Consider the following 27,348-nt stretch of genomic DNA (forward strand, 5'->3'; position numbering starts at 1 on the left):
ATGGCATGGAGTACATTAATAGCGGCTGATCGGCCCCTCTATGCTCTATGTTCCCGTGACAAGTCGACTGCGACGCCGGGTCACCGTGGATTTCCCTGGCCAACTTCACCACCTCCTCGTCAAGCATACCCCCCTGATCTCAAAAGGATACAACGAAGTCTTGTTGTGGCCGGGGTACCAAATGCAGACAACGGTGTAGCTCAACGAGCCCGGGCTGTTCACGGGGCTGGCCGTCGACGCACAAGAAACGGAGTGCGCAAGTTCGTCACATTGTGTCCCGGACGGCAATTTGCGGCCATCAAAGAAGTGGTCGGTGGCCTGCTGGGCCCAAGATATCTGAGCCATTATCAAAAGTGTAGTTGTCTTGGTCGTGGTTTTCAAGCTTTCAACCAACACGCAAATATGCCATTCAACAGCCAGCATGCATTGAGTCAGGCGGCAGCCCCTCACTTCAATCATCTTTTATGGAACAACGGACTGGATTTTGAGGCTGAGTTTCCTCACCGGGATAGGTCGACGGCCACCAAGGACTCTGCAGACTCCCAGGACGTGCACGTCTCACTGCTCCTCAGAACCCTCTACGAGTTTGTGCTATCACCGATTTACAGCTCCAGTAGCCTTCCCCAGTCCGATGGCGGAATAATAGACCCGAGGAAGAATGGAAGGGCAATGAAGCAGTGGGCCAGGGAAACGGGCAAGAGGGTGACATAAGTTGCTGACGAAAACCTCTCGTTTCCCTAACCTTTCTACAGCCTCTGCCACTTCCATTACCACCTCTGACGCCCTATTCCTGTTATATTACGCCCCATAGCTGTTATAGGCGCAGCCCGTGGCGGCTCTCCTGTCTATTCTATTACCTTGCGACACTTGAGGTACATGTAGGTATGGGCTAAGGGCAATTAGTGGATTTCTTGTCTTCTCTCTTATTTCAGGCGGAAGGCACTTCGTGCTTTGTATATCTCCATCGTCACCACAGACACGTCATTCGTCGCTAGTCTTTACACGTCGTGGATGACGCAATGCTGTAACATAATTTCAGCCATGACCTCCGTGATTGGTACCATGATTGGAAGGCGCTCCCCGTGCAAAACAAGCAACGTCAGATGATGCCATTAGCTAGGTATGCAATCTTTGATGGTTCCTCTCCTGCTAGTTTGAGAAATGGGCCTGGCCTTGTACGGTTGTAGCTCTGTTGGAGGCTTTCTCTTGTGAAAACGCGCACCAAGTAACCCAATTGCGCCAACGATGTCATCCATTGACCGTACCGATTGCCCTTTCAGTCCTGTAGAGAACCAGGTGTAGAGGCTCACCATCTGGGCATATCTTCATTACCGTCCTCTTCTTGAGCCGAACTTCTGTGCGGTCGAAAGCATTTTGTCACGTCACCTTCATGTCCTCGATGGCGACAGAGACATTCGCGCCTTGCTTTCAGAAGGCTACTAATGCCACAGGGGGCCAAGGCAGGACTCGACAGCAAACAGTCAAGAAAAGGCTCGTATCTGACGTGGCGCTAGGGTCACAGCCGAAGTGACACGAAGCAGCAGTAGTTGAGAGATTCTCCACCAACCAATGTTACGGGCAAAAAGGTGTCTTGCTGAAATCGGATGCCCATGCCTTTCACTCCATGTCGAGTCTTGGGCAGCCTCAAGCGGGTCAAGAGCCGATTCTGATGCTGATTCCATGGGCAACGAATGGGAGGAAGATGCAGACCATGTGGCGTTTCGCCTACAAGCTAGCCAGCAGTGGAATCGCCGGCTGCAAGCCTGTTATTCGTGGAACTGGAAGACGAGGTGCATGGAAGCGTCGTCGTTCTGCTGACGTTTGGCGAGATGCCGGCGGCTTTTCGGGCCGGCCGCGGATGCTCCCAGGTCACATGATTGATGACGATGGCCACAGTCGAGCAAAGCTGACGGCGTCTGTTCATCCATCAATCGCTGTAGTGATGCACGAGACGTCGAGCATTGCGGGGAACGACTTGCCATTGGCGGAGAATTTCGGCGACATTTTAACTAAGCCCTGCATTATGGGGGGCCCCGCCCAGCAGACCTTGCAGCTCCTCCAAAATCTCTGGAATCGAGGTGCTGAGCGCTGACCTACTGTGGCAGCCCAAATTGATTCACTACTTCGGCCTCGTTCAGTCTATGCCGGGCTCGAGACGGCAGCTCGGCTTGTCGCTCCCTCCGAGGCCGCCGCAGAGCTATACGTCAGCCCAACCCGTCTTTTCCACTGCTATGTCTGAGGCTTTCCCTCGACCCGTCTCACCGACGTCCGTCCGCCTCATCGTCTTCGTGGGTTCGGCGCCAGCATCTTTGCATTCGTGCAGGCAGACCCCAAGACCGAGGCTTGGCCGCTAACAGACAAAGGAAAGGGAGAAATAGCTCGCCTGTTAGTGGCTCAGCCACGACTTGGTCGGCATCTTCCTTGACCCCCATCAACAAGACACAAACGCCCAGCAGTCGGCCGCCCTGAGACTGAGCGTGACCGACGGACTCATTTCGCATTTCCTTCCACTGGCTCACCCCATCAACGACAGTTCCGAGGCCTTTGTATGAGTCTACAGCAACCTCTTCCACGGCCCAGTGTTGCCGGCACCCAGCCATTGGTTGATCAAACCAACTGGCACCGTTGAGTCGCGTCATGGCTGCGGTCAAAGAGCTGCTGGCGAGCCCATCACCCAGCCCCTCGCCAGCCAGAGACCCCAAAGGCGACACAGACGTCAACGACATGGACGCCAACAGCAGACTCCGTCAAAGCCCCGTCATGCTTCATGAGATATCTCCTCGCGGCACCCCCGAGGAGGGGGACACAAGGATCCTGGCTATTGTCTATGAACAGAGCCAAGAGCACATGGTTACCATGTTCGCCGAGGTTTTGGGCAAGCCTTTCAGGTTAAAGGACGGCTTCCAACACGTGACGCCAGGTGAGCGTGGATGCATCATCGGCATCCCGGCTGAGAAAGCAAAGGCCGACGTCGAAGCGAGGCATCACAAGCTCGTCGTCGCTGTCTACGCTCGCTGTATCGATTTGGAGGTGCCGCCAGATCCCACGCTATCCGACCATTGTGACTACGAATTCCTGTACACCGACTCGCCGTTTCTCCGGCGTTATCTCGCACGCTTCGTCTCCCTCACCCTAGGGCAGCTCAGCCATCACGAGGAGCTCATGGCAAAGCCACGGACGTACTTTATCTCTACAACCTTTCCGGATGTCCGACCTGCGTTGCCCGATCTTGACATCCTCACCGTGGGCTCCGATGCGGTCGAGATCCGGGTCGATCTCCTTCGAGAGTCCATCGGCGATGGCGTCTTTGCCAAAATCCCCAGCCTGCGCTATGTCGGCGAGCAGGTGATGCTGCTGCGGCAGCGCACGGAGCTTCCTATCATCTTCACAACGAGATGCACCAACGAGAATGGCAAGTTTCCCATGGACGACCCTGACCTGTATCACCGATACCTCTACAAGGCCATTCAGTGGGGCGTCGAGTACATCGACGTCGAGCTATGGCTGCCCGAAGCCATCAGACGGGACCTGTACGCGAGGCGTGGACATTCGCGCATCATGTCGGCGTTCCATGACTTTTCAGGGACATTCCGCTGGCCTTCGCAGTACGCGCAAGAGGTGTTTCAGCGCTCGTGCCCGTACGCCGACTTGGTCAAGATGATTTCCATTATCAACGAGCCTAGCGAGAACCTGGAGCTTGAGCATTTCCGGTCCCAAATCCGCTTCGAGTTTCCCAATGCGCCGCCGTTCTCGGGAGTAAACATGAGAGAGGTGGGCCAAATTTCGCGCACTCTCAACAAGGTTTTCACCCCCATCACTCATCCGCTGCTACCCATCGTCGCGGCCCCCGGCCAGATGAGCACAGCCGAGATCCACGGCGCCTTGGCCATGCTCGGCCAGCTGCCCAAGAAGAACATTTACGGGATTAGCAGCTCGGCTTTCCGCAGTGCCGTTCCACAGGCGCCCTTCTACGTAAAGTGCTTCAACGAGCTTGGGCTGCCTCATCACTTTGCCGTGGTCGAGCGACAGCCCGACGACTATGCAGGCACGGAAGCCTTGTGCAACCAGAGGGACTTTGGCGGTGCCTCTCTAGACCCTGGTGTGGCCCATCAGACACTCACGACGCACAGCGAATTCTTCGCAAGCCTCAACGATAGCCGTGGCCCGACCTTGACCGAAGCCGCCCGGGCCATTGGCATCGTGGATACCATTGTAGTCGACACAAAACCATCCGCATCAACGGCGCCTCTCTCAATGATACCCCGCCTGCCGCATCTCAAGGACGAACCGTCATCGCCACCACATCAGTCGGGCCTGAGCTCGAATGCGTCTCTCATCTTTGACAATGCCGGCTGGAGAGGCATCATGCACACTCTGATCCGCGATCTAGCCCCGTCGGCGTACTTTGGACGGTCCGCGGTGGTGGTGGCGTCAACTTGCGACGATGCGGCACCCACATTCTACGCGCTCAAGGCGCTTAAAATTGCAAAGATCTACACCGTCGGCTTCCGGACGCCGCCGGCGCTGGCCCGTAGCGCGCCGCCGATCGAGCAGTTTATCAGCATGGAGTCGCTCCAGCGCGCTCGGTCCGTGGCCGATGACAGGGCTCCTTTCGTCATCGTGTCGGCACTCGGGCCTGAGAAGAGCAATCTTGTCAGCATGCTTGTGCGGGTCTTTGGCGCGACGGGGCCGCGGAACGGATCGAGCACGAAGGTCTTCTTGAATCTCGCCGATGTGGCCGCGCAGAGCACGAGCGACCCGAGCGAGACGGCCGAGAGGAGCGGTTTTGCGGCGTACGATGCGGCGGACGTGGCGGCGTTTTCGACGGTGGAGAGCCTGCGGTTGCTTGTTGGGCAGAATGTGCCCTACAACTTCGTGAGGCTGGCGAGCGGAAGGAATCCCTTCTGAGGGCGGGGAGAGTACATTGAAAATCAAACAGGGCTTCACACCGCCGGGACAAGGAATGCTTCGAAAGGAGACGGCAGAAACGCTTCTGTTGAAATGAAACGATGCCAACGTCCAAGGCGGACTGACGATGCAAGAACCAAGTGCTCTATTCACGGACTGTCTTCGGTATCGGCCTTGGTTCATGGCCCCAAATGGCAGGGGAGGGGCAGAAGGCGGCCCAAGGTGGGAACCGCGGAATATTTCCACACGGAGTGCCCAATTTACGAACGTGACGGTTGTGAGGGAGGGAGTTATACAAGCACTTGGTGCGATGGCAGCGACCAGCGTGTTACAGGGATGGTACAGACACTTGCCAGTTACCGACTGTTGGTCTCTGCCTTTGTACGTACCGAAACTGACAGTGAATATGGTTTGAAGTCATGCTTGCCGCAGATGCCGTTTGATGGGTACCGCGGATCTGGTAAACGTGGAGCCACCACGGTGGCGTACAAGATGGAAACGACCAGGCCGGCAGATGGGCGTGTTGGCTCGCAGTGCTTGCCAGACCGGGAGATGCAACACGTGTGTGTAGGTTGATGACCCCGGCAATGGTTGTACCCGACTATACCTCGGTCCTTGTTTATTAAGTTGCCGAGTTCCGCTCTGGCCCTTGGCATGCACAGATGGATGATGGCCAAGGCTGAAGCATTGTGCGGGGCTGAGGTAAGCCAATCACATCAGTCGAGGCCAAGCCGCGTCTTGAAGTCTCAGCCCTACTGCGTGGGCTGTTGAAGAAAGCTCTGCTCATGACTACGGTACTCCACAAGGACACAACCATGTCTACCCTCTCATTCTGCCCGTGTCTCCACAAACACACAACAATACACAGATGGAAGCGCCTCGAAGCCCAAGGGTGCAAGCGTACTAAAAATGGCAGCATATATGTACTGTGCCTCGTTCTATTATTACGTTTCGCACGTGGCCCATTCCATGGCAAAGTTTACCCATTCCCGACCCCCTGCTCCCCTGCTCTGCTCTAGCTTTTAGTCTTTGCGCTGGGCAAGGAGTGCCCTCAGACTCAGTACCACGACAGCAGTATGCTGGGGGGTCCTCGAGGCGAGAAGCCCATAGCGAGTCGGACTGGGCTGCAAGGGTCAGTCCTATTTCGCCTCGCGGGTGATGGCGGGCCGCGCAGTAAGACGGGTCGGGTCGGGTCCGTGTCTCTCCTTGCGTTGGGGTTCGCACGCCAGTAGCCGGTTCGCACCGACTGTAGCCCCGTCGGTATTACTCATGGATATATAGATATACAGGATCTCCGTGGGTATCGGGCGTGCTTCCGCGGTGGGTTGCCGGGCCCCCACTCGCATACGTTGACAAGAGCGGGATGGGATGTCGAGGCAGATGAGAGGTGCAGATCGTGCCAAGTAATTAGGTACCTAGGTACAGCTTTCAGCGCACATACAGACCTAAGTAGCTCCTACCTACCTGTATGTGCAGTGCCTACCTAAGTAAGTACAGTACGAGACAGGGCCTGCCTACGTACCTACTTACTTGTACGTCTGTACGTAGGCCTAGCAGGGGCGGTGGTGTGGCCTGAAGTCACGATGGCTGCACCCCCAACCATGATTGATTCCGACTGGCTGGCTTCCCTCTGCACAGAATGTTCTTCTCTGCCCGAGCAAGGGTCGTCTTCTTCATCCGCCGCCAACGACTCTTGGTTTGCAAATCGCACACCCCCTCCCCCGCCAGGTGCTGCAGGCATCGCGCACGTGGGCGACAAAGGCACTGTACGGAGCAAAATTACAATCAATCGTTCCCGAACAGCGAATCCCTTGCTTGGCCCCCTCTCTCTCCCGCCGCGGGGCACGGCAGGGTAAAGACGGCGGACCATCGCCTCGACGACTACCGATACGCCATTCAACCTTCAACCGCTAGCAAAGTCGACGGCCCGGGAGACTCACAGGCCCGCGGCCCACGACGACCAAAGCACAGGGAGAGGATGAAATGAACTCCTCATCGCACACGCCCTCGTCGTCGGGGCCGCAGCATCAGCCCGTCGTCGCCGTTCCTCGCCCGCAGGTCAGCATTGAGCGTCTCCCGGCCCGCCACCAGAACAACGAGCCGCGCGAGTCCATGAACTGCAAGTCGTGCCGCAAGCGAAAGGTACGCTTGCTTCTCTTTCAGTCCCTCGCGGCGTCTTTTCTCGTGCCTGCTGGCGTACTCATACTTGAGCGAGCCTGCTGACGTTGGATATCTTCACACCGCAGATCAAATGCAACAGGCTGCGCCCGGCGTGCGAGGCCTGCCAGATCTTCCAGTGCCCGTGCATCTACGGTGAGCCTCTACAAAGGCCACACGCCATCACTTCAGCAGCATGAGACTCGCTAACCCCCCCAGACGCCATTCCCAAGAAGCGCGGACCCAAGACGGACGTCTTGGAGGCCCTCCTCAAGCGCGTGGATGGCCTCGAGGCAAAGCTCAAGGACAAGAACCTCGACGACTCTTCGTCCAAGACCAGCGACCAAGCCTCGGACGAAGCCTCGGAGCAAAGACCCGAACCCTTGTCCAAGCCGCCAACAACAGACAGGTCACCTTTAGCGGGAGCCTACTATTCGACCCCCAGGTTGGTTTGCCCCTTATGCGCTCACGCCAGGGCTGACTTCAACCACAGGGGATCCCCGGCTTCGCCCGTCCACATAGGCGCCCTCGTCCATACCTACTTTACTCGCTTCCACGGCAAGCCCTACTACATTCTCGACGAGTCTTCGGTGCGGCAGCGCATTCGGCAGAGCCAACTGCCCGACTATCTTTGCTATGCCATATGCGCCGTTGCCGCCAGGTTCGCCGCCTTTGTTTCAGGCGCACTGCGGCGCCTTTAAATGCTGATCGTCCGCTTCTAGACATACACCGCTGCACCATGGCCAGCAAGCCGCCGCACAGCTTAGTCGTGACTATGCAGCTTGTGCGAGGCGCAGTCTGGACACGGACGAGCCGTCGATTGACGCGCTACAGGCGCTTTTGCTGCTTGTCCTGGCCTTCGTCGCCTCTGGCAAGGGAAAGAAGGCGTATATGCTGATGAGTACGCAAAAGGCCCCTTCTGATGGACCAAACCACTGACTTCATGTAGCCAGCGCCATCGGCATGGCCACGGCCCTCGAGTTGAATCGCGAGGTCGTCGACGCTCAAGCCTGCATCACGCCTGTCCAGCGGGAGCTGCGCCGTCGGCTCTTTTGGACTTGCTACCTGCTCGACCGTTCTCTGGCCTGCGGCTCCAAACGCCCGTCTTTGATTCGCGACAAGTCCATCGCTCTACGCCTGCCCTCGTGGTGTCCAAATGCCTCCTCGCCCCCAATCGATGGCGAATTCTTCCAGCGTGGCTACAACCTGCAGTATCTCCAGGGCGGCAAGCAGTCGCAAGGCAGCACCGGCATGCTCATCGACATCGCCCGTATCCTTGGCATCACGAACAGGTACTTGGCCGCCGGAGGCGTCAAGGGTGACTCTCATTTCCCGTGGCACTCGCTGTCGACCCTGTCCAAGATCCGCCAAGAACTCGACTTCTGGGCATCTGGCGCAAGCGACGTCTTTTCCACCAGCATCCAGGCGCTCTTGGGCCACCCGGAGTCGACCATCCTTATGCTGAGCAAGCTCATCTATCACCTCGTCCACTGCCTCATCTATCGCCCCTTTTTGCCTATCGACCTCGCCGAGCTCGCGGGCACCGGCCAGCACCAGTCGTGGCAGGCTGATGCCACCAACATGTGCTTTATACATGCCAACTCTATCGCCGAGCTGGTTGGTTTTGCCCGACAAGCCAGCGCCGTCGAGTGGCCGTCTCTCGTCGGATACTGCATCTGCACTGCCGCGACCGTCCACATCCACGGTGCGCATTACTCCAATCCCGCTGCCGGCGGTGAGATGAACGTCTTCAACTCGTCGGCCGACTTTCTATCGGCAGAGATGCAGCAGTTGAGGGACCTTCAGCATGCGTGGGCCAACGTCGATCACCAGCGCGAGACGCTGCAGGGCATCTACAATGCCCACGGCGAATTGGTCAAGGCGCTGGGCGGAAGCACGATGCGATACACGCCCGCTTTTCACCTCGAGGACTTTTTTGACAGATACCTCAACATCGGCGGCCCTGGCGGCAAGTCATTTCGCTTCGACCCGGCGCACTTGAGTTTATGGAGTACTGTCGATGGGTTTATTGTGGGATCCTGTGCTGGAGAGGAATTGCTGGCGTCCTCCAGCAGTGGCGGCGCGGGACGGCCGAGTCTCAAGCGAAAGAACCCGGCGTCTGCGAGCGACGATCAACGAGAGTCGAGAGCCAGCTGCGCGAGGGAATCTCAGGAGCCTGTGCTGCCGCCAACTGCGGTGCCCGAGCACACCCCGTACCAACAACGGGTCTCGCAACACCCTGTTGCTTCACCAGTGCTACTGCAGCCCCGCGCCGAAAACACAATGTCGCCGCAGTTTGCAGGGTCCGCGCGCCACGCCGTGAACCTTGCGGTGCCTGCCAACGCAGCCCATGTTTCTGCTCCGCCCCAGTCTTACAGCGCCTCGGCCGCGACATCAGGGGCAGCCGCTCCGGGCGTTCATGCGTCGGCGAGAACAGGCTTTGGCACGTACAACTACGGGTCGGTCTCGATATCCAGTGACGCCAGCCATGCCACCCCAAACGACAGCAGCAACAGCTACGACCCCGTGTTCGGGCCACTGCCGACCAATGCGTTTTGGCGCGGCGAGGACAGCCAACAACACAACAGCGTAGGCCTGCTGAGTTCGGAGGCAGCAACTCCCAATGTCGGGAAGAGCATGGCTGGAGGCAGAGAAACCGCCCATGCCGATGACAAAGACCCGTTCCTGAGCCTGCTGGAACAACTCGCCGAGGAAGAGCAGCGTTTCAACACTGGCTCTGGAGCTGAGTTGGATACCTTTTTGACACCCAGCGGCGGCTCGGGATAGGGGGCGTTGCCGTGGGGGTTATTTGGAATAGCTTCTTTCATGAGCGTCCAGTGTGCTGTTACATCGCTTAGGTGGGTCTGAAGAACCACATGCTGGCCTGCAGTGGTAAAGCGCACCCCTAAAGCTATCGTGAAGGCGTTTTCTTTTTATAGATGGTCATGGCGCTTCTGGGTCGGGAAGTCCTGGGTTTCTGGCATGATGAGCTTGAAAGCGCTTTAGGAGGGAGAAGCCACAAGGGAGTGAAACGGTGGCTGTATCGCCACTCGAGTCGGCCAAGAAGGGCTTCCTCGACGGAAAAGGGGATATAGAAAAGTGAGTGAAAAGCATGATTGGCCCGCCCAGAATTTACGAGTACCCAATCCGCGATGACTGCCTTAACATGAACGGTTTGCACCTGGGACTGCGTTGCCAGAGTCTACTTTGCCTGGGACGACGGCGTCTCATGACGTCGCTTTGTTTGCGTTTCCACCCTTGTTGCTCATCAAGCCCCTCACTCGTCCCCCATGGGAGTGCGTGACTGCCCCTGTTCTTCTCTGGGTTGGGCTTTATCCGGCGGTGGCGGCGTCCAGCCTGTGGCGGCCTGAACGACCACCATGATGAGCACCAGGATCCCCGCGGCTTTCCACACCGACCTGATGGCACTCGCGTACCCCTGGAGCGCGACCTGCTGGTCTCGGGGCGATAAATCGCCGCGGAAGACCAAGTGGGGCATTCCTTGCAGAAGGGAGATGAGTTTCTCGTGATAGAGGCTGAGATGGTGACCGCCGTCGAGGGCGAGATAGCCGCTCGTCAGGCTGTCACGCAGGAAGCGGTAGAAGACGCCGCCGCCAATGGAGGTGCCGAAGCTGCCGCCGAAGCCGCGGAAGGTGGCGAGGAGGCTGCTGGCGACGTAGTCGGTGCCCGGGTGGCAGAGGTGCAGGAGATGGGCCAGGGTGTAGTTGAGCGCGGCGCCCGTGGTCATGCCGTTGACGAAGACGGCGACGACGAGGGCGGCGAGGGAAGCACCGGGGGTCGCCACGGCGGCGAGGACCAGCAACGACGCGGCAAAGGCGAGGAAGGAGACAATGCAGGGCAGCCAATAGGGCCCGGAGTGGCGGATGTGCAGCCAGCCGACGAGGACGCCGCCGACGGTGAAGCCGAGGTTGGTGGGGACGAGAATGGAGCCCGAGGTGGCCGGGGTGGTGCCGCGGACGGCGAGCATGAAGATGGGGGCAAAGTACAGCAGGCTCCAGCGGGCGGACATGAGGCCGAGCTGGGCGAGGCAGGAGAGCAGGATGCCGCGGGAGGAGAGGATGGCGAGGGGGATGACGGGGTCGGCGGCGAGGCGGTACTCTGTGAGGAGAAAGGCCGCAAGGAAGAGGGGGGAGAGGAGAAGCGAGAGGGGGTGGAGGTCGCCGGCGAGGCCGTAGAGGAAGAGGACGGTGGTAGCGGTCTGCAGTTACATGGGCATCAGTTCAACAAGATAGCAAAGGAGGGGGGGGCTTGGCTTTCAACGTACGAGAAGGACGGCTCCGAGGTAGTCGATCCGGGCGAGTCTCTGGGAGACGGACGAGGTTTGCTGCTTGGAACAAGTGGACGACGCAGCCTGGTCGCCGGGCCTCATGGACGTCGGGGCGCTGAGGAAGACGGCGACACCTGCGGCGAGGGCGCAGGGGGCCTGCATCCAGAATAGGGGCCGCTTGAGGCTTTGTCAGTCGTTGGGTGCTTGGAGTGGGTAAGGGTGAGGTGAGGGATGACGGGGGTGGCGAGTACCAGCAGATACACATGCACACGGAAACGCATGTAAAACAAGAGGAAGAGAAAGAAGACGAGAGAGCACCCACCCATCCAACCACAGAAAGCAGCCCCCCATAGACAACAGCCCCGAAAGACACCCCCGCGGTAATGCCGGCGTTGACGAGACCGATGCAAACGCCGCGGCGCCTCTTGCTAACCAGGGCAAGCACAAAGATGACGGAGAGAGCGAGGACACCGCCGGCGCCGGCGCCGGCGACGACGCGGCCGGCGATGAAGACGGGGACGGAGCGGGCGCTGGAGGCGAGCAGGGCGCCGGCGGAGAAGAGCAGGGCAACGGGGAGGACGAGGACGCGCGGGGAGAAGATGGCGGCGAGGCGGCCGAAGAGGGGCGCGAGCGAGGAGACGGCGATGAGGTAGGCGGTGGTGAACCAGGGGGCGTGGGAGGGGGAGCCGAGGGCTTGGGCGATGGGGCCTTGGATGATGGCCATGCCGGACATGTTTGTTGCTTTGGGGGTGAGAGGGGGGTTCGCTCTGGTGTGTGGTGTGGGTGGGCGGGACAGAGAGGGAGGAGTGGACGGCGGCTTGATGGGACGGATGAATGCACATGGAGAGGGGATGACGGACGACTCACCTTCGAGAAAGATTAAGAGCCAGAGACTCACGCCGACGGCAAGGCCTCGCCACGGACCGACGGGGTGCCGGGTCTCATCGGAGGATTCGTCGTCATCGTCGTCGTCTCCGGACAGGGGATCCCGGCCATCCACCGCACCGGCCCCGGCCCCGGACCCGGAACCCGCGGCGGATACGAGGGCCGTGCGCTCGGTGGGCGGGGCCGAAGAGGCGGAGCACCGGCGGCCGTCGTCGGGGTTGACGTCATGGCCCCCACGCGAGACCAGTGGCTGCGGCATCGGGGGACGTAGCTGCCGCGCGGAAGCTCAACGACGTCTCGGCGCCGATGTATGTATGTGCGAAGTATGTATGTATGTATGTAGGTAGGCTGTTCTTGAGGCTGAGGCTGGGCGCAACGAGAGAGGGGGAAGAGAGAGGCAGGTGACGCGGAGGGTGGAGATGGGGAGGAGGGTTTGTGTCACGTCGGGAGGGAGGCTGCGGGGTGTAAGTCGTCATGGGAGGGTCACCCGTGCAGTACCTAAGCAGGGCCCTGTGCTCACTGAGCAGGGAAGTAGCTTAAGACATAGCGGAATGGGGCGGATGCTGCCAGGCTTGCGCTGTGCCCTGGGTAATTCTTCAGGTCCCAGTCAGGTGCCAGGGAGTTGATTTTATCAAACACAAATAGTTGATTCTGATCAACTTGGACGTCGTTACCAAGTACATTTCCAACAGAGGGCTTGCATCTATGTATATCAATTTGAGATGGATATCACCGTCGTGCCCGGGTTGCATGGAAAGAACCGCGTCAGTCTCACGGAGGCTGCTCCGGCTGAATGGCACAAAAAGCAGGGAGCATTCAAGGCCGCCGTGCTTGACGGGTTCCGATCGACATTGAAGGAACGGGCCGCTTTCCGCCTTTTGGGCTTGAGAGTGAAGCATCTGGTGCTTCGAATGAATGGCGGATACGGCGAGAAATCCTTTCTGTTTGCCCGTCAGCATCCAGCCGCAACGGAAACGTCGTGCGCCTCGGGGGAAGGCATGCTGTCGGGGTGAGACATGGCGCGGTGCGAAAAGAAGGGGCTGGCGCCGCCGTGCAACGCAGCCGTAAGATGAGCGGATGTGTCCTTGTCAACTCTCGTCTTCGGCCAGAGTCCGGGCTCCGCCAACGTGTAATAGCAACGGAGGCCCTTCTCGGAGCTGCTGCCTGGTGATAGGCAAGGCGAGAAAAGGACCACTCCATGCCTTATACGGCGACCCACCCTCCGACGCTGTCGTGAAAGGTGCCACGGAAGCCTTCCCACACCCTCGCCGGGGAATGAGAACCAATTGCGACGTGCCACGCGGGCGGAGGCGCACGGCTGAGAGCTGCTCGCCGGCGAATCGGCTCGGCCTGACGACACCGAGAAGGCAGTCGGCGCAGAAATCTTGGCCCAAGGCTCCGGAACGGCTGAGCAGTGGCTGTTTGGGGACGAACCAAGGAGAGCGTACGAGATAAGTTGCTGGGAGCCATGACAGGACGGGACCTGCGTTCGACATGGGAAGTCTGGCGCTGTCGAAAGATGAGACTGGAGAAAAAATGGAAATAGAGCATTGAAAGAATCCCTCAGCGCCATGGGTTCCTTTGGAGTTGAGTACGGCGATTTGAAGTCGGACATTTATCCCCTTGGCAATGATATATCGATGCTAGACTTGAAGAGCACTTGCGGTACAGCTCCGAGGGCTTGGAGATGGACATGGTGTGGAAACATTGTCGAAACAGCAATGGGCAGTAGTATAGGGGACCAGTGTCCCCTTCTTCCCGGACCATACGGGGAGGAATCTGACTATAAGCGCTTGGCAGCCGATGAACAGCCAAGCTGCTCCCCCGCCAGTTCATGAGCCGCCGAGCCCGCCAAGCCAAGGCTTGAAAGGAACTGTGGGCGAAAAGTACAGGACATGACGTATAAGCGGCGCTGACTTGCCGACCGCACCTGGATGGCAATGTCGGCCGCTTTCCCCTCTCATCAAGCCCGCTGGGACGCCGCTGCTAATTAGGCAGGGGTGCCGCCGTGATCGGGCATCTGCAGATGGCGCCCCCGCCCCCAATTCGGCATTGCGGCGGCAATATCAGAGCCGGGACTGAGAACCCCGGATGGTGATGACATCTGTGCGACCGTTCTTGGTATGAATTCATCGCAGGAGGGAAGTAGACGACGTCATTGAGCCGGTTGTCCAAGCTGGCAACGGCTGACCTCGCCGGCTCCCTCCAGCTCATGATGATGTATAAGCGCATGTATGTCGACAAGCCGGCAGCGAGAATCCGTACATGCACACAGATAACTGTATGCAAGACATGTACTTCGTACCATGTGTTGCAATCTACGTGTGCCCATCCTGCATGTCTATGCTCTTTGGGAGATGGCGGCTCGGTGAAGGCTCTTGCTTACTCGCCGTGCCGCCACGTACGACACGATCCGGGCCTCGTTGACACCAGCTCAGCCCGTGTGTTTCTGCTGGACGGACGAGAGTAGATATAAGCCTCAGTTCTATCGCCTGGTCCCTCCAATCAAAGCACCACGAGCAGCAACAGAAACCAAAATGGACAAGGGGCGGCAGCAGCAGCAGCAGCCTCGCGGGCGGTCCGCCGGCGCCATGGAAAAGGCCCGTGGCGACGACAAGGCCGGCGGCAACGACGACGAGGCCGCGCTCGAGCGCCTGGGCCACAAGCAAGAGCTCAAGCGCAACTTCTCCACGGTGTCGATGCTCGGGCTCGCCTTTGCCATTGTCAACACCTGGCCGGCCCTCGCCGCCGCCCTCAACGTCGCCCTGCCGTCGGGCGGCACCAGCTCCGTCATCTGGGGGCTCGTCACGGCCGGCCTGTGCAACCTCTGCCTGGCCGCGTCGCTGGCCGAGTTCCTGTCCGCCTTCCCCACGGCCGGCGGCCAGTATCACTGGGCCGCCATCGTCGCCTGGGAGCGCTCGAGCCGCGCCGTCAGCTATGTCACCGGCTGGATCAACGTCGCCGGCTGGGTCGCCGTGAGCGCCTCGGGCGGATTGCTCGGCACCACCTTTGTCGTCAACGTCGTCTCGCTTCTGCGGCCGGGCTACGAGGCCCAGCCCTGGCACCAGTTTCTCATCTACGTCGCCCTTACCCTCCTCGCCCTGTCCATCAACGCCTTCTTCACCCGGCTCTTGCCATACTTTACCAAGGCGGCCTTTTACTGGTCCATCGGCGGCTTCGTCGTCATCAGCATCACGGTCCTGGCATGCGCGTCGCCCGACTACCAGAGTGGCGGCTTCGTCTACGGCCACTTTATCAACGAGGTTGGTTGGCCCGACGGCCAGGCCTGGCTCTTGGGGTTGCTCCAGGGGGCTTGGGCCTTGACAGGTACGTTGTCCTTGCCGAGAGCCCGCTCCGCATCGGGGTTTATGCCCTCTGCGCCGTGCGAAGACGCTGACTTGCGATTCTGAGCCGACGACGGCCAGGCTTCGACGCGACGGCGCACATGATTGAGGAAATACCCGAGCCTCATGTCCAAGGCCCCCGCATCATGCTCTACTGCATCTTCATCGGCGTCTTCACCGGCTTCGTCTTCCTCAGCGCCCTGCTCTTCTGCGTCAAGGACATCGAGCGGGTCATCAACGCACCGTACGGCCCGCTGCTGCAGATCTTCATGGACGCGACCAAGAGCCCGGCGGGCAGCACGTGTCTGCTTATGATACCCACTATAGGCATCGTCTTTACCTTGACGACGCTCATGTGCGCGAGCAGCCGCATGAGCTATGCCTTTGCGCGCGACCGGGGCATGCCCTTCAGCAGCGTGTTTGCACGTGTGCATCCCGGGCTCGACGTACCGCTCAATGCGTTGCTTTGGACGGCGGCATGGGTCATTGTGTTTGGTTGCATTTTTCTGGGGTCGACGAGCACCTTCAACGCCATCACGGCAGCATCGGTCGTGGCGCTCGGCATCACGTATGCCATCCCTCCGGCCATCAACGTCCTGCGGGGCCGCAAGATGTTACCCGAGAACCGGTCTTTCAAGCTGCCAGAGGCGCTCGGCTGGACTGTGAACCTGGTAAGCGTGCAAAATGATGGCACCTGTGGGTTTGCTGACGGTCTGTGTTTTGTCCCGTTTAGGTGGGCATTCTTTGGACGATCCTGACGACGGTGCTGTTCGTGTTCCCGCCCAAGGTGCCGGTGACAGCGAGCAACATGAACTATTGCATCGTCGCGTTTGGAATCATCCTGCTGATTGCCGTACTGACCTGGATTCTGGACGGGAGGAAGCACTACAAGGGGCCCAAGTTGGACGTGCAGGGGCTGGTGGAGGGGAAAGTCGAGGGTATCGAGGGAGATGCCGCGCAACCGGCGGCATTGCCGTCGAATAAGGCGAGCAGTGACGTGCCGATGGCGGAGGGCAACCAGTAGGTAGAGTGCTGTTTGCGAAAGAGATGCTCAACAAAGGGCCTCAATCACAATATCCAGAGGTAGGTAGGTTGTCTGTAAGGTGCGGTGACTAAGGTAGGTAGGTTCTGTACAGAGGTAATTCGTACTACATACTGACGCGCCGTTTTGCCAGCCGGAAAAACCAGTTCGCCGGTAGTTAGACGCACAGTACATACTTAGATACACTACCCCGTACTCGGCTCCTTCTCCGCGAACGGGGTCGGATCATTATCTGTGCCGGCGCCGACGGGCTGGTCTATGCTTGTGGCAGCATGTCTCGATTCGGACACCCTTTCCGACGGTGATCAGCAGTGGATAATGTCATCATAGCTGTCAGAATGGGTCCGACAGAGTTTGCGGGGGCACGTCCGTGCTGCCTGTTTCTCCTGTGTCTTTGGTTTCCCCCTCCCTGCCAGGCTTTTCTGCCCCGCCATTTGGATGGGATGAGATAATTAACTCTGCTTACTTTGCCTGCTGCTATCGCCTTGCTCGACCTGGTTGGCGACTGGCGCTCTGTGCGCCTGCGTGTGCGGCACCGCCGGGCATTGCAGGCGGTGCGGAGAAGAAGGCGTGGCTTCAGTTCGCGGCGACTGCTGCCTAGGCAAAGGTGTGCAGTACTGTAGGTAGGCAAAGCTGATCTTGGCTCGTGCCCTCTCTGCCAACTACGACGAGCTCGCTGTCTCGTCATTCGCCGGGCCTACAGCACATTTCCTGTTGGCCCGCCCAGTCGGTCTCGTGGCCGGCGTTTGCCGCTCAACTGTCGGAGTAATGGCTGTAGCGGCAGGGGCGCGGGTAAATATGTTCTGTACAGTATGTACGCAGTTGTACAGTATGTACGCAGTTGCTTGTGCGCCGTGAGAGCACGCATGCCATTGGCCTTGTCGTGGTAACGCAAGATTTCAGTCGCTGATGCATGGCGGCTTGGCCTGTCTCTCTTGCATGGGCGGTGGCAGGTCAGCCCGTGCCAGAGAATCGGTTGGTTCAGCGTCGGACATCTTTAATTCAACCTCGGCCCTCGTCGTAGCCCGTGTCTGACTTGGCTCCGCGTCCACTTCAGCGTGGCGGCGAGCTTTCTACAAGCACGGCAAGTATGCGAGGAGGGAGGCTCATTCAACAAACGCGGGCTCGAGACGTCGAGTAGTTCGCTCAGTGTGAACGGTTGAGGCTGCAGATTCTGACATACAACCGTTGCCTGTACATGAATGGATGCGCGTAATCTGCACAGTAAAAGTGCCTATGCATGGGCGTGCTTGGCAGCGTTGCAGTGCCTGCAGTGCTAGAGCAGGCGGGTGAGCTGAGACGGGCTCTAGCGGTCAACAACAGGCAGCTTCGTACAGTAGGTAATTACGGAGTACACAGTACCAGTCATGTAGCACTCAACCGATTCCCCCCCCACCTGGGACCTCGACTTGGACACGTTCATGATCCCCATTCCTCCCGACACATCTCTGGCCGCCGTCCGAAAACGGATACATCCGCCAAGGAGAGAGTGGAATGCCCCCCTTCTGTCCCCGCCTGTCTCAGGCAAAACAAGCTCGCACTTGGTGCTTCACCAGCAAAGCCACGCTCGCGCCAGCTGGCCGTTGATTCGTCCCGGCCGCTGACACGGGCTGAGACATGTCAACCATCCTCGCTTGACGCAGTGCTCGAGCCTCATGACGGCCGCCCCCAACCCCGGCTCGAATCGAAATGCGAGAAATAGCTCGTCGACGAATACCGTCATCGCCCCAGTCTGTGTACCGTCTCTATCCGCGCATGCCTCCGTCGTGTGCCCTGTGAGTTATGACGACCGCCGGCTCCACCGTCACCACGAATCCACCCCATCCCCATCCCAACGCTCCCCCCGTTTCGACCGTTGCCTCTGGGCCCTGCGCTTGCCAACCAACCCTGCCGCCGTATCTGTACATGTACCGACATGGCAGAGACGGGACAGCTGGAGGGAGGGCGAGCACAAGAGACGTACAGTACATGCCCACATGGCTGTACGCTAACTCTGCTATTTGTGTGTGCAACCAGGTGCGCTCGCCCCAGTCTGCAGCCTCCCCCGCTGGTCCTCTGGGGACTCCCGGTCCGGGCGAGAAAAATATCCATCTCGTCAGTCCGCTCGCCCAAGTCTCTCCTTTTGTCTCCGCGCCTCTCTGCTACTGCCTCACTCGGCTCCTTCTCCTTCGAATGGGAAAGCAGCTTCTCTTCCTCGTTTCATGACTTACTCCTAAACCGCGCCTGCTGGAGCGAAATCGTATCGGCATTCCGACTGCTTGGCGATCTCGGCCGGGCCAGATAGCCGCCCTCGACCGTGACTTCTCGTATACGTCAACTGGTTTCCACACTTGGGCAGCTTCTGTTTTGCGGGAAAAGACGAATTCGCCAACTCGATTGATCCCATTTCGCTTCCCGTACCTTTTCCGCCCTCGACTCCCAGTTCCAGCAATGACCATGGCGCCGACCAACGTGCTCTGCACCTAGTAGTCGCTCTCCAGACGCGCACACGCGCACACTTTCACTCCTTGGCTCACATTCGCCATGGACGTCGCTCCCGGAGGCTCGAACCGACATATGCCGAATCGCGGGCCGGCCGTCTTCGCCGTCACAACCGCCACCCTGATCCTTGCTTCCGTCTTCGTTGGCGCCCGCATCTTCTGTCGCCACTTCATCGTCCGCAATCTCTCCTGGGATGACAAGGTCATGATCCTAGCTTGGCTTATTGCCTTCTTTCTCTCCTTCACAATCGACCTCGGCACCGTCAACGGCCTGGGAAAGTACGATGTAGACATCTCCTCCCAAGATCTGAGCACCTTGCGCCGCTGCGAATATGTCTTCTCCATCCTATATGTAAGTCGTCCGACTGGCCAACTGCAGAGAAGAGAGGCCGGGGCGCTGATATGAGCCCCCTTTGCTCACGCAGAACCTCGCCCTCATGGCCACCAAGACCAGCATCTTGATCTTCTATCTGCGTCTCGCCAAGAATACCCAGGTCGTGCTGCGCTACGCCTCGTGGGCTACCTTGGTCGTCGTTAACATCTCGGGACTCGTCTTGACCTTCATGAACGTCTTCCAATGCAATCCCATCCCGGCCGCCTGGATGTCCGAGTTCACCGAGAACTCGTCTTGCATCCCACTCCTTACCGAGTTCATATGCGCCGCGCCCGTCAACATTGTCACCGACCTCGCAGTCCTCGCCCTGCCCATTCCGGTCCTCACCAGCATGCGACTGCCCTCGCGGCAAAAGACCATTATTGTCCTGACATTCACCCTCGGCATCTTCGTCACCATTGTCGATGTTGTTCGCATCTACTATCTGCAGCGCGCCATCTCCGAGGTGCCCACGGGCTCTACGACGGACCCCAATTCGAGGTTTGGCGGCCAGGCCGACTTTGCCTGGAACGCCTCCCTTTCCCTCATGTGGAGTGCTGTCGAGGTCAATGTTGGAATGGCCTGCGCCTGCGTCCCGACACTCAAGCCTCTCATTTTGAAGCTCCTCCCCTCCATGCTGTACGATCCAGATGGCACGCGAACCTTGAACGAGTCCAAGGGCCCAAACGACTCCGAAATAGCCCTATCCCGGAACCGGGCCAGTGTCGCGACCCCGGCTGCCGCGGCCGTGGCATCGGGATCGATACATCCCAGCAGCCCGGGCGACGAGGGGCCGGTGAGCGTCTTGGACTTCTTGACCACACCAGACATGACGTCCCTCGGCAATGGCCCTCCATCCCCTAGTCCCGATCCTGCGACTCGCGCGCGCACAAACGGCACCGCGTCGACTACAGCCACCGCCGAGAATGGTGTCTATTTCGGCTTTGTCAATCTGACCAAGCCGAAAAGCATGCTCAAGGCCAATGGTACGGAGTCTTTGAAGTACTGCACCATTGTTTCCATCCTCTTCTTCCTCTGGGGCCTGTCGTACGGCCTCCTCAACACCCTCAACAACGCGGTTGCTGCCGTGAACGAAATCACCCCCCCCCAGACTCTTGGTCTGACGAGCGCTTACTTTGGAGGTGGCTACTTCTTTGGACCACTGCTCGTGGGCGAATGGATCCTGCGTCGAGATGAGCACAACCGCACCAAGCGCCACGGCAAAAACGGCGCCGAGAGCGTGGGTGGATTTAAGGTAACCTTTATCGTCGGTCTCTGCATCTACGGCATGGGCACTATCATTTTCTGGCCGTCGGCCGTAACAAACTCGTACGGCGGATTTATGCTGAGCAACTTTGTCGTCGGCTTCGGGCTCTCGGTGCTCGAAGTCGGCGCCAACGCCTTCATGATTCTTTGCGGCCCGCCAGAGTACGGCGAGACGCGCCTACTTCTGGCCCAGGGCGTCCAGGGCATCGGAAGCGTCATCAGTGGCGTACTGGCGGAGAAGGTGTTCTTCAAGGGAATCGCGCAGGACAACATGTCGAACAGCATGACGCTCATCAATGTGCAATGGACATATCTCGGCATCACCTTGCTATGCGTCGTCCTCGGCCTCTTCTTCTATTACATGCCCCTGCCAGAGGTCTGCGACAGCGAGCTGGAGCGGTCGGCAAGCCATCTGCCGGTCGACCCTCAAAAGCGAAGCATCGGTGGTCTCCAGCTGCGGACCGTGAGCTTGGCGCTGGCTGTCTTTGCGCAGTACACCTACGTCGCCGCCCAGGAAAGCAACAGCATTTACTTCCGCACTCTTCTCATATCGGTACTTCCCAGCCATCCACAGGTGGGCGGCGGCGAGCCCGCCTACGACCCAGACAAGCCACCAGGCGTCGGTCTTTCGATTCCGGATTACCTGCTCGTGGGACACTCAGTGTTTGCCATGTCGCGCTTCCTGGTAGCCTATCTCACATATCTATCCGTAACACATCCTCGCCTCCCGCAGCCCCGAACCTATCTCACCATCAGCGTTGTCCTGGCCTTTATATGCGCCCTTCTCCCTGTCGTGCTTCGCCCTCCCAACCCCACTTTACTCGTCATCCCCGTGACGCTCATATTCTTTGCTGAGGGACCCATCTGGCCGCTGATCTTCGCAATCGGCCTGCGCGGCCAAGGCCGAAGGACGAAGCGTGCCGCCGCTTTCATCACCATGGGCGGATCCGGACCGGCCTTCTTCCCGTTTATTATGTACGGCATCATCACCACTGGTGGTTCCGTGCAAATAGCCTTCATCGTCGTCATCGCCCTCCAGGTTGCCTTGATTGTCCACCCCTTGTTCTTGGAGCTCTGTGGGGATGCAAGGCGACTCGTCGACCCCTGTCCGGACCTGCGTTACGCCTTGCGAAACGACGACGCATCAGCGGACGAGGTCGTGGCTGCTAGGCACACGGATAGCAGGAGCACCAGGGAGAGGGCGAGCGATTTCTTCCACAAAGCATCGAAGGGGTTTGAGACGAAACTCGCCACCGGCCTGCGCAAAGCGTCTGATGCGGAGCACAGCGAAGGCAGCGCCGGGAGCTCGCCACGAACGACATGATTTACGTCTTGTAGAGTACAAAAGTTTACAGGGCCTCGGGGAAGGTGTCGTAGTATGGATTGCGCAATTACTGTGGGGCGATAACATCGGACATGCAGGCGTGGGAAGAGCCGGCGCGCTCTCGTGATGATATACCCAAAAATACCCACCACGGAGAAGGGAAGCGATTTGGATTTGCTTAGCTGTACACTTGGTATAGTATTCACGAATGGACGCACATTACTAATGAGGACAAGGGCGGCTTGAGTGGCAGTGTAAAGTTGCAGACCTTGTAGCCGGAGATGGTGACAGTCGGAACGCTTCCCGCGCGACCTACAGTTCCCACAGACTCGACTCACCAGGCCCTCGCTGCATACAAGTGCAGGGGCGTTCATTTTGTTGGGCCGAGGCTGGGGAAAAGGTATGAGATCAAGTTGACGGTGAGGGCTGATGGAAAGGCGCTTATTGTCGACCAAGCAGGCCCCCAGTCTTTTAAGGAAAAGGGGAGTGACAGATGGCGGTCATCGAGTGAAATAACTTCGTTCTTTTAACACTACGGGTCTCTAGCCAAGACGGCCCCCGAAACGCATGTCCAAGAGCGTGGCCGGGGTATATACAAGAAAGAGATGTCGTTTCATTCTTTGCCCCGTCGCTACCATCCAAAACGCTCGCAATGAAGCTCCACGCCAGGTCCTTCGGGCTGTATGCACTGTGCGGTCGTGTTTCGCACCTGCGTCATCAGCTCGTCCGGGCCGCAGCAGAGCACCAGAACTCTTTGGCTTGCCGGCGTGTCGGCGATGGCGGCGCGCACCAAGGCACCAGCGTTGGGCCGTTCGTACGTGATGGGCACGCCATGAGCGTTGGCTGGTCGTTGGTGTCCAACTCGTGTCGCTGACGTTTCTGTCTCGGATGGCATCGACTTCTCAGACTTGACCGAGAAACCCGAGTCTCGAGACTGCATGCTGGGGGTTCTGGCCTTTTCCGGGTCCAGCTCGCTTTCTTGCGTCAATGAACTCGGTGACGGCTGCGGCTCTGCGTTGCTGGAACTTGGACCTTGCGAAGCCAACTCCCTGGTGACGAATAGCATCGTCGAAACGCGGCCGTCGGCCCTGAGGGTAATGAGATGGTCATGGAACCAGTCCAGATCCGCTGCAGCAGGGTCAGACTTTTGTGCTTCTTGTGACCGGCAGGCGTGGCAACACTTACAGCTGTGCTTGACGGCCCATATGAACACGACGTGTTTGCTTTCGTCCCTCTGCAGCTTGCTGAGCAGGTCGAGAGCCACGCCAAAGGTGAAGCTGGCCCCGCTGCCCCCCGCCACCAGGACGACAGTGTCGTACCCCGTGGCATCAGGAATGGTCCCGTACGTGCCCTCGACCGAGGCCTTGAGCGGGACGCCGGGGTGTGACACGGCGTACGTGTGCAGGTCGCGCGTGAAGCCGTTGTGCGACGCCACGACAAACTCGAGGGGGTCGGTGGACGAGACGGTAAAGGGATGAGCTTCGCAAGGCCGGACCCTGGGGATCCACAGGAAGCAGTGCTTCCCAGAGACGAGGCCAAAGGGCGGCTTGGCCAGCGTCACGCGCGTGGTCTGGTTCGGCAGTGGCGTGAGCTTGACTGAGTTGTTGGTGCTGTAGAGGGCCAGGCGGGCCAGGCGGAGCAGGCGGTCGAGGAACCAAATGGCGCCGACAAAGATGGCGACGACAATGGCCTTGCCCCCAAGGTCGGGCTGGTGGAGGCCTATCATGACGAATGACAAGACCCAGAAGACGACGTGGACGTAGTAGAAGAGCTCATACCACCAGCGACGGATGACTGCGCCGGCGAACCCGAGGATCAAAAGAGACAGCCCGGCGACCATGCCGTAAATGTCCTGGACGTGGAGGAGACGCTCCACGCGGCCGCTCTGGACAAAGTACGCAGAGTAGCAGCTGGCGTGGATGATGACGAGGGAAACCATCGTGTACCCGGCCACCTGGTGGAGGACGTTGAGCCGCTCGTACGACCACGCCGTTAGAAACGCCAGCGGGGTGTTCTTGAGGGCCAGGACGACGACGACGACGAGATTGCCCAGAGCAAGCCTGTGTTCGTTTGCCTTTGGTAAGTCCAGTTCGTATGACCTCCAACTCGGGGTAGTGGATGTGTGTGTGGTGAAATCGCTTACCATGCTGCTCTCGACGCCACGTTGGTCACCATGGGCAGGGTGTCGCGGTTTATTCTCACAAAGGCGATGATGAGGTTGATGGCCACGTATAAGCCGACGACGGCTACGTGGCCCACCGAGGGTAGCAACCAAGCGCTGCGCAGCGCCCAATTCCTGCCCCTTCTGGTTCGATTGGGACTGTACGTCAGAATGCGTGTTTTCCTCCCGGGGCTTGTGTCGACTTACCGGGAGAGGCGGGCGACGAGGCCTGGCTTGGAGTCTTGCTGAGCAGACCGGCCCTGGCGTTTTCCAGGACGTCGCAGCTGGTGCGTCAGGGCGAAGCCCGTGGCGATGGCGAGCATCGAGAGGATAAAGGCAAGCATGAGCTTCTCATTGTAATGGGCGCGGCGGGCAAGCAGTGCGTGAAAAGCTGCTTGGCTTCCTCCGGAGCTGCCAGCCATGGTTTATGGCTGTGGATGCAAGTGCTGGCTGAAGAAACGACCTGTCTTTTGCGGCAACTGAGGATCGAATCCGCCAGTTCTTTGCAGAAAGGGAGTGGGGGAGATGGGGCTCTTTAAGAAGATGTAGTGTGGTGAAAAGAGATGGCTCTGTGTCCGTCCCGTCCGTCTTTCCGATCGTGGGCTGACTCGGGGATGGAGATGCCCAGGAAAGAGGAAAGTGACGAAGAGCAGCGAGTTCCCGTTCGTGACTTCTTCAATATACCCGTCAAGGGAGGCAGTCCTCTGCGACACAAGATTCCTTCATCAGACTTTACTTTGTTTGCTGGATGGATCACAAGGCCAGAAGAGCCAACGAGTCAAGCACCAGACGTAATCGTCGTTGAAAGAGTTCAGCCTTGGCACATGATGGCAGTGTGTGTCTCGGCGTGCCACTTCAATCGATAGTAAAGAGCTGAGGGGAAGCAGAGAAGCTGGAGACGGGGTTATCGCGAAAAGCCGGGTGGGAGTGACCGGAGAGCTTGCCGAGTGCGAGGAGGCAGCGGCACATGCAACATATTTAGCACTGACGAGGAGGAGGAGGATGGCGGCTCTTATCTGAAGCCGGCAGCTTGGAGGGGGGGGACCACATATATCCGCGCATTTTGGTTTTTGAGCAGGAAGAAAGAGGGTGGGCTACGATGGGCAAAGATGAAAGGGCGACAGTGAAGATCCGGACGACTGGAGGTCGAGCCAAGGGTCGAGCCAAGGGCCGAGACTCTCTCTCCACCCCCTCCCCCTCCTGCTTTCATATCCTGCCCGGGTACGACGACGTGGGAGGGATGGAATTCCGCGGCCCCGGAAGAACAGTTAGCAGTCAGCTAGCCGACCAGTCTTCTCCACCGCGTTAGGACTTGCGTGGTCTGTTCTTGCTGCTGCTGCCGCTGCTGCTGCTTCAAGTCAAGCTCGGATGGATTGGCTGGCCACGCGCGCCATCCGGAATCCGATTTTGGACGGGTACCGCGCGCCTCGTCTTGTTTGCCGGGTGTCAGGAACAGGAGAGACGTTACACGGCGCTGGCCCTGCGACTCTGGGAGTCCTGCGGCTTGGGCCCGTGAGGCGCCCGACCCGAGGCCTTTTTGTCGGAGAGAAAGCTGGACAGATGGATAGATGGATGAAGAAAGACAAGGCCGTAAATACTAAATAGGGTTCGACAAGGCCCGCAAAAAAGGGGCGCGTAGAGACGGTCCGTGGCGCTAAGCACTGCTTCCCTTTGGAATCTAACCCTGAGCATCGAAGCTGCAGAGCATTCCAGCCCTCTCGGACCGGCCAGCAACCCTCTCGATGGGCCCTTTGCGCTCTGCTTGCTCGGTTTGCTCGGGGCTGGCGGCGGCGCGACCCCAAGTCGCTGATAACACGGTGAGCAAGGGAAGGGGGTGCTGCGTGATGCTGCATATCCGCCCTCCCCAAAGTGGAAGGACAGCGACGAGTGAGCCTGGATCCAGAGATTGCCAGGTGCGAGGCTATGATGGCGCGAGAATCTTGTCTGCCTGTCTGTCTGCCTGCCTTCCTGCGTCGGGCTCCCGCAGCTTGTCCGCATCAATGTCACACCAGACATCAAGGGAGGTCACGGCTGCAGAGAACATCAAGTATGACCCCTCCCGGTATCTCATGGTGGCCCGGAGGACTCGTCTCACATCGACGCCATGCGAAACTCGACACCTCTGTTGCGAGCAAAAAAAAAGAGCCCACCGAAAGTGTGCGTTTGTGTGTCAAGTGTCACCCAGGAAGCCAAGGACCAGATGAACCTTGTCCGTACGTCATGGTCGTCCCCCATGTGGACCACAGTCTGGGGGCGAATCTGGTCGGCGTTTCTGTTTCCGAGGGATATACGGGGGCTTTATTCATTGCCGGCATGAAGCATGATCGGCCCCCGGATATAAAAGCGCGCGTATCGGCCCCAGCATGTGCATGTGGGCTGCCAGCACGTGCATGTGGGCTGGGACGACGACCTTCAGAAGACAAAAACGAAAGGAATGGTGACAAATCATAGAGCCAAGATACGAATCCGTCTTTTCGACCTGCGAGCCGCATGCTCGAGCACGTTCGGTGCATGAGATATCTGGGGCATCAGCGATTCGGCTCGGAAGCCGAACGCTTCTTTTTTTAGCGCAAACCATGGAAGGGCGGAGACTCTTCTGAGCTTACCAACCGCCTCTGCCTCTCTCTCTCACAAGGCTCCCGCTTGGCAGGGGTCAGTTTTGGCCGCCTCCGTCCACCCCACGCTCTCTGGCGGTGATGATTCAGTTGGGAGGGGGCACGCTGCACCAGGACTGGACAGCTGGATTCACGGCCGTCTCCGATGCCCCCCTTCCCTCGGTCGATGTGACGTTGAGATTGGACTTGCTGGCAGTTTAAGCCCAGACTTGTCATCGGAACACGTCGATTTACCCGTTGCTGCTCACGTTACATTGTGACCGGCAGGGGTGAGCAGACGCCAAACGGGACGGCGTCAGTTGGTTATTAGCAGGCTATCTCGGAAGACATGACATGTTTCCAGGAAACGAGGTGTCTGAATGCCTCGCCTCCCCCTTGCTCGCTACAACCACACAAGGCGTTGCTACCTCGACAAAATGAGGCAACTCCAGTTATATCTTCGTTGTAATACAAACACTCTGGCACGAGAGCCATCCACATGGACACACCTCACAACAAGCTACAT

General features: G+C 58.9%; 6 protein-coding genes across 6 annotated transcripts; 4 read left to right on the forward strand and 2 right to left on the reverse strand.

Annotated features, from left to right (window-relative positions):
- Positions 1-2,637: 2,637 nt before the first annotated feature.
- On the forward strand, positions 2,638-4,908 carry HRG_00130 (type I 3-dehydroquinase domain-containing protein; the record flags this gene model as incomplete). Its single annotated transcript, XM_044858601.1, has 1 exon — positions 2,638-4,908. One exon carries the CDS (start codon positions 2,638-2,640, stop codon positions 4,906-4,908), a length of 2,271 nt encoding a protein of 756 aa, XP_044725001.1.
- A 1,983-nt stretch (positions 4,909-6,891) lies between these two features.
- On the forward strand, positions 6,892-9,852 carry HRG_00131 (fungal specific transcription factor domain-containing protein; the record flags this gene model as incomplete). The annotated part of the gene is made up of 7 exons (XM_044858602.1): positions 6,892-7,050; positions 7,155-7,221; positions 7,285-7,510; positions 7,559-7,726; positions 7,788-7,966; positions 8,015-9,384; positions 9,436-9,852. 7 exons carry the CDS (start codon positions 6,892-6,894, stop codon positions 9,850-9,852), a joined length of 2,586 nt encoding a protein of 861 aa, XP_044725002.1.
- Positions 9,853-10,342: 490 nt separating this feature from the next.
- Positions 10,343-12,497, reverse strand: HRG_00132 (major facilitator superfamily domain-containing protein; the record flags this gene model as incomplete). The annotated part of the gene is made up of 4 exons (XM_044858603.1): positions 10,343-11,284; positions 11,351-11,530; positions 11,676-12,094; positions 12,221-12,497. 4 exons carry the CDS (start codon positions 12,495-12,497, stop codon positions 10,343-10,345), a joined length of 1,818 nt encoding a protein of 605 aa, XP_044725003.1.
- A 2,278-nt stretch (positions 12,498-14,775) lies between these two features.
- On the forward strand, positions 14,776-16,606 carry HRG_00133 (amino acid permease domain-containing protein; the record flags this gene model as incomplete). Its single annotated transcript, XM_044858604.1, has 3 exons — positions 14,776-15,565; positions 15,664-16,253; positions 16,316-16,606. The coding sequence occupies 3 exons, from the start codon at positions 14,776-14,778 to the stop codon at positions 16,604-16,606; spliced, it is 1,671 nt and encodes a 556-aa protein (XP_044725004.1).
- Positions 16,607-19,147: 2,541 nt separating this feature from the next.
- On the forward strand, positions 19,148-22,067 carry HRG_00134 (major facilitator superfamily domain-containing protein; the record flags this gene model as incomplete). Its single annotated transcript, XM_044858605.1, has 6 exons — positions 19,148-19,456; positions 19,530-19,943; positions 19,992-20,116; positions 20,201-21,245; positions 21,318-21,392; positions 21,477-22,067. 6 exons carry the CDS (start codon positions 19,148-19,150, stop codon positions 22,065-22,067), a joined length of 2,559 nt encoding a protein of 852 aa, XP_044725005.1.
- A 631-nt stretch (positions 22,068-22,698) lies between these two features.
- HRG_00135 (ferric reductase NAD binding domain-containing protein) lies at positions 22,699-24,650 on the reverse strand (the record flags this gene model as incomplete). Its single annotated transcript, XM_044858606.1, has 4 exons — positions 22,699-23,195; positions 23,253-24,127; positions 24,211-24,372; positions 24,436-24,650. The coding sequence occupies 4 exons, from the start codon at positions 24,648-24,650 to the stop codon at positions 22,699-22,701; spliced, it is 1,749 nt and encodes a 582-aa protein (XP_044725006.1).
- Positions 24,651-27,348: the final 2,698 nt, after the last annotated feature.

This window comes from Hirsutella rhossiliensis (assembly GCF_020360975.1).
Source record: "Hirsutella rhossiliensis strain HR02 chromosome Unknown scaffold00001, whole genome shotgun sequence".
NCBI classification, from domain to species: Eukaryota; Fungi; Ascomycota; class Sordariomycetes; order Hypocreales; family Ophiocordycipitaceae; genus Hirsutella; species Hirsutella rhossiliensis.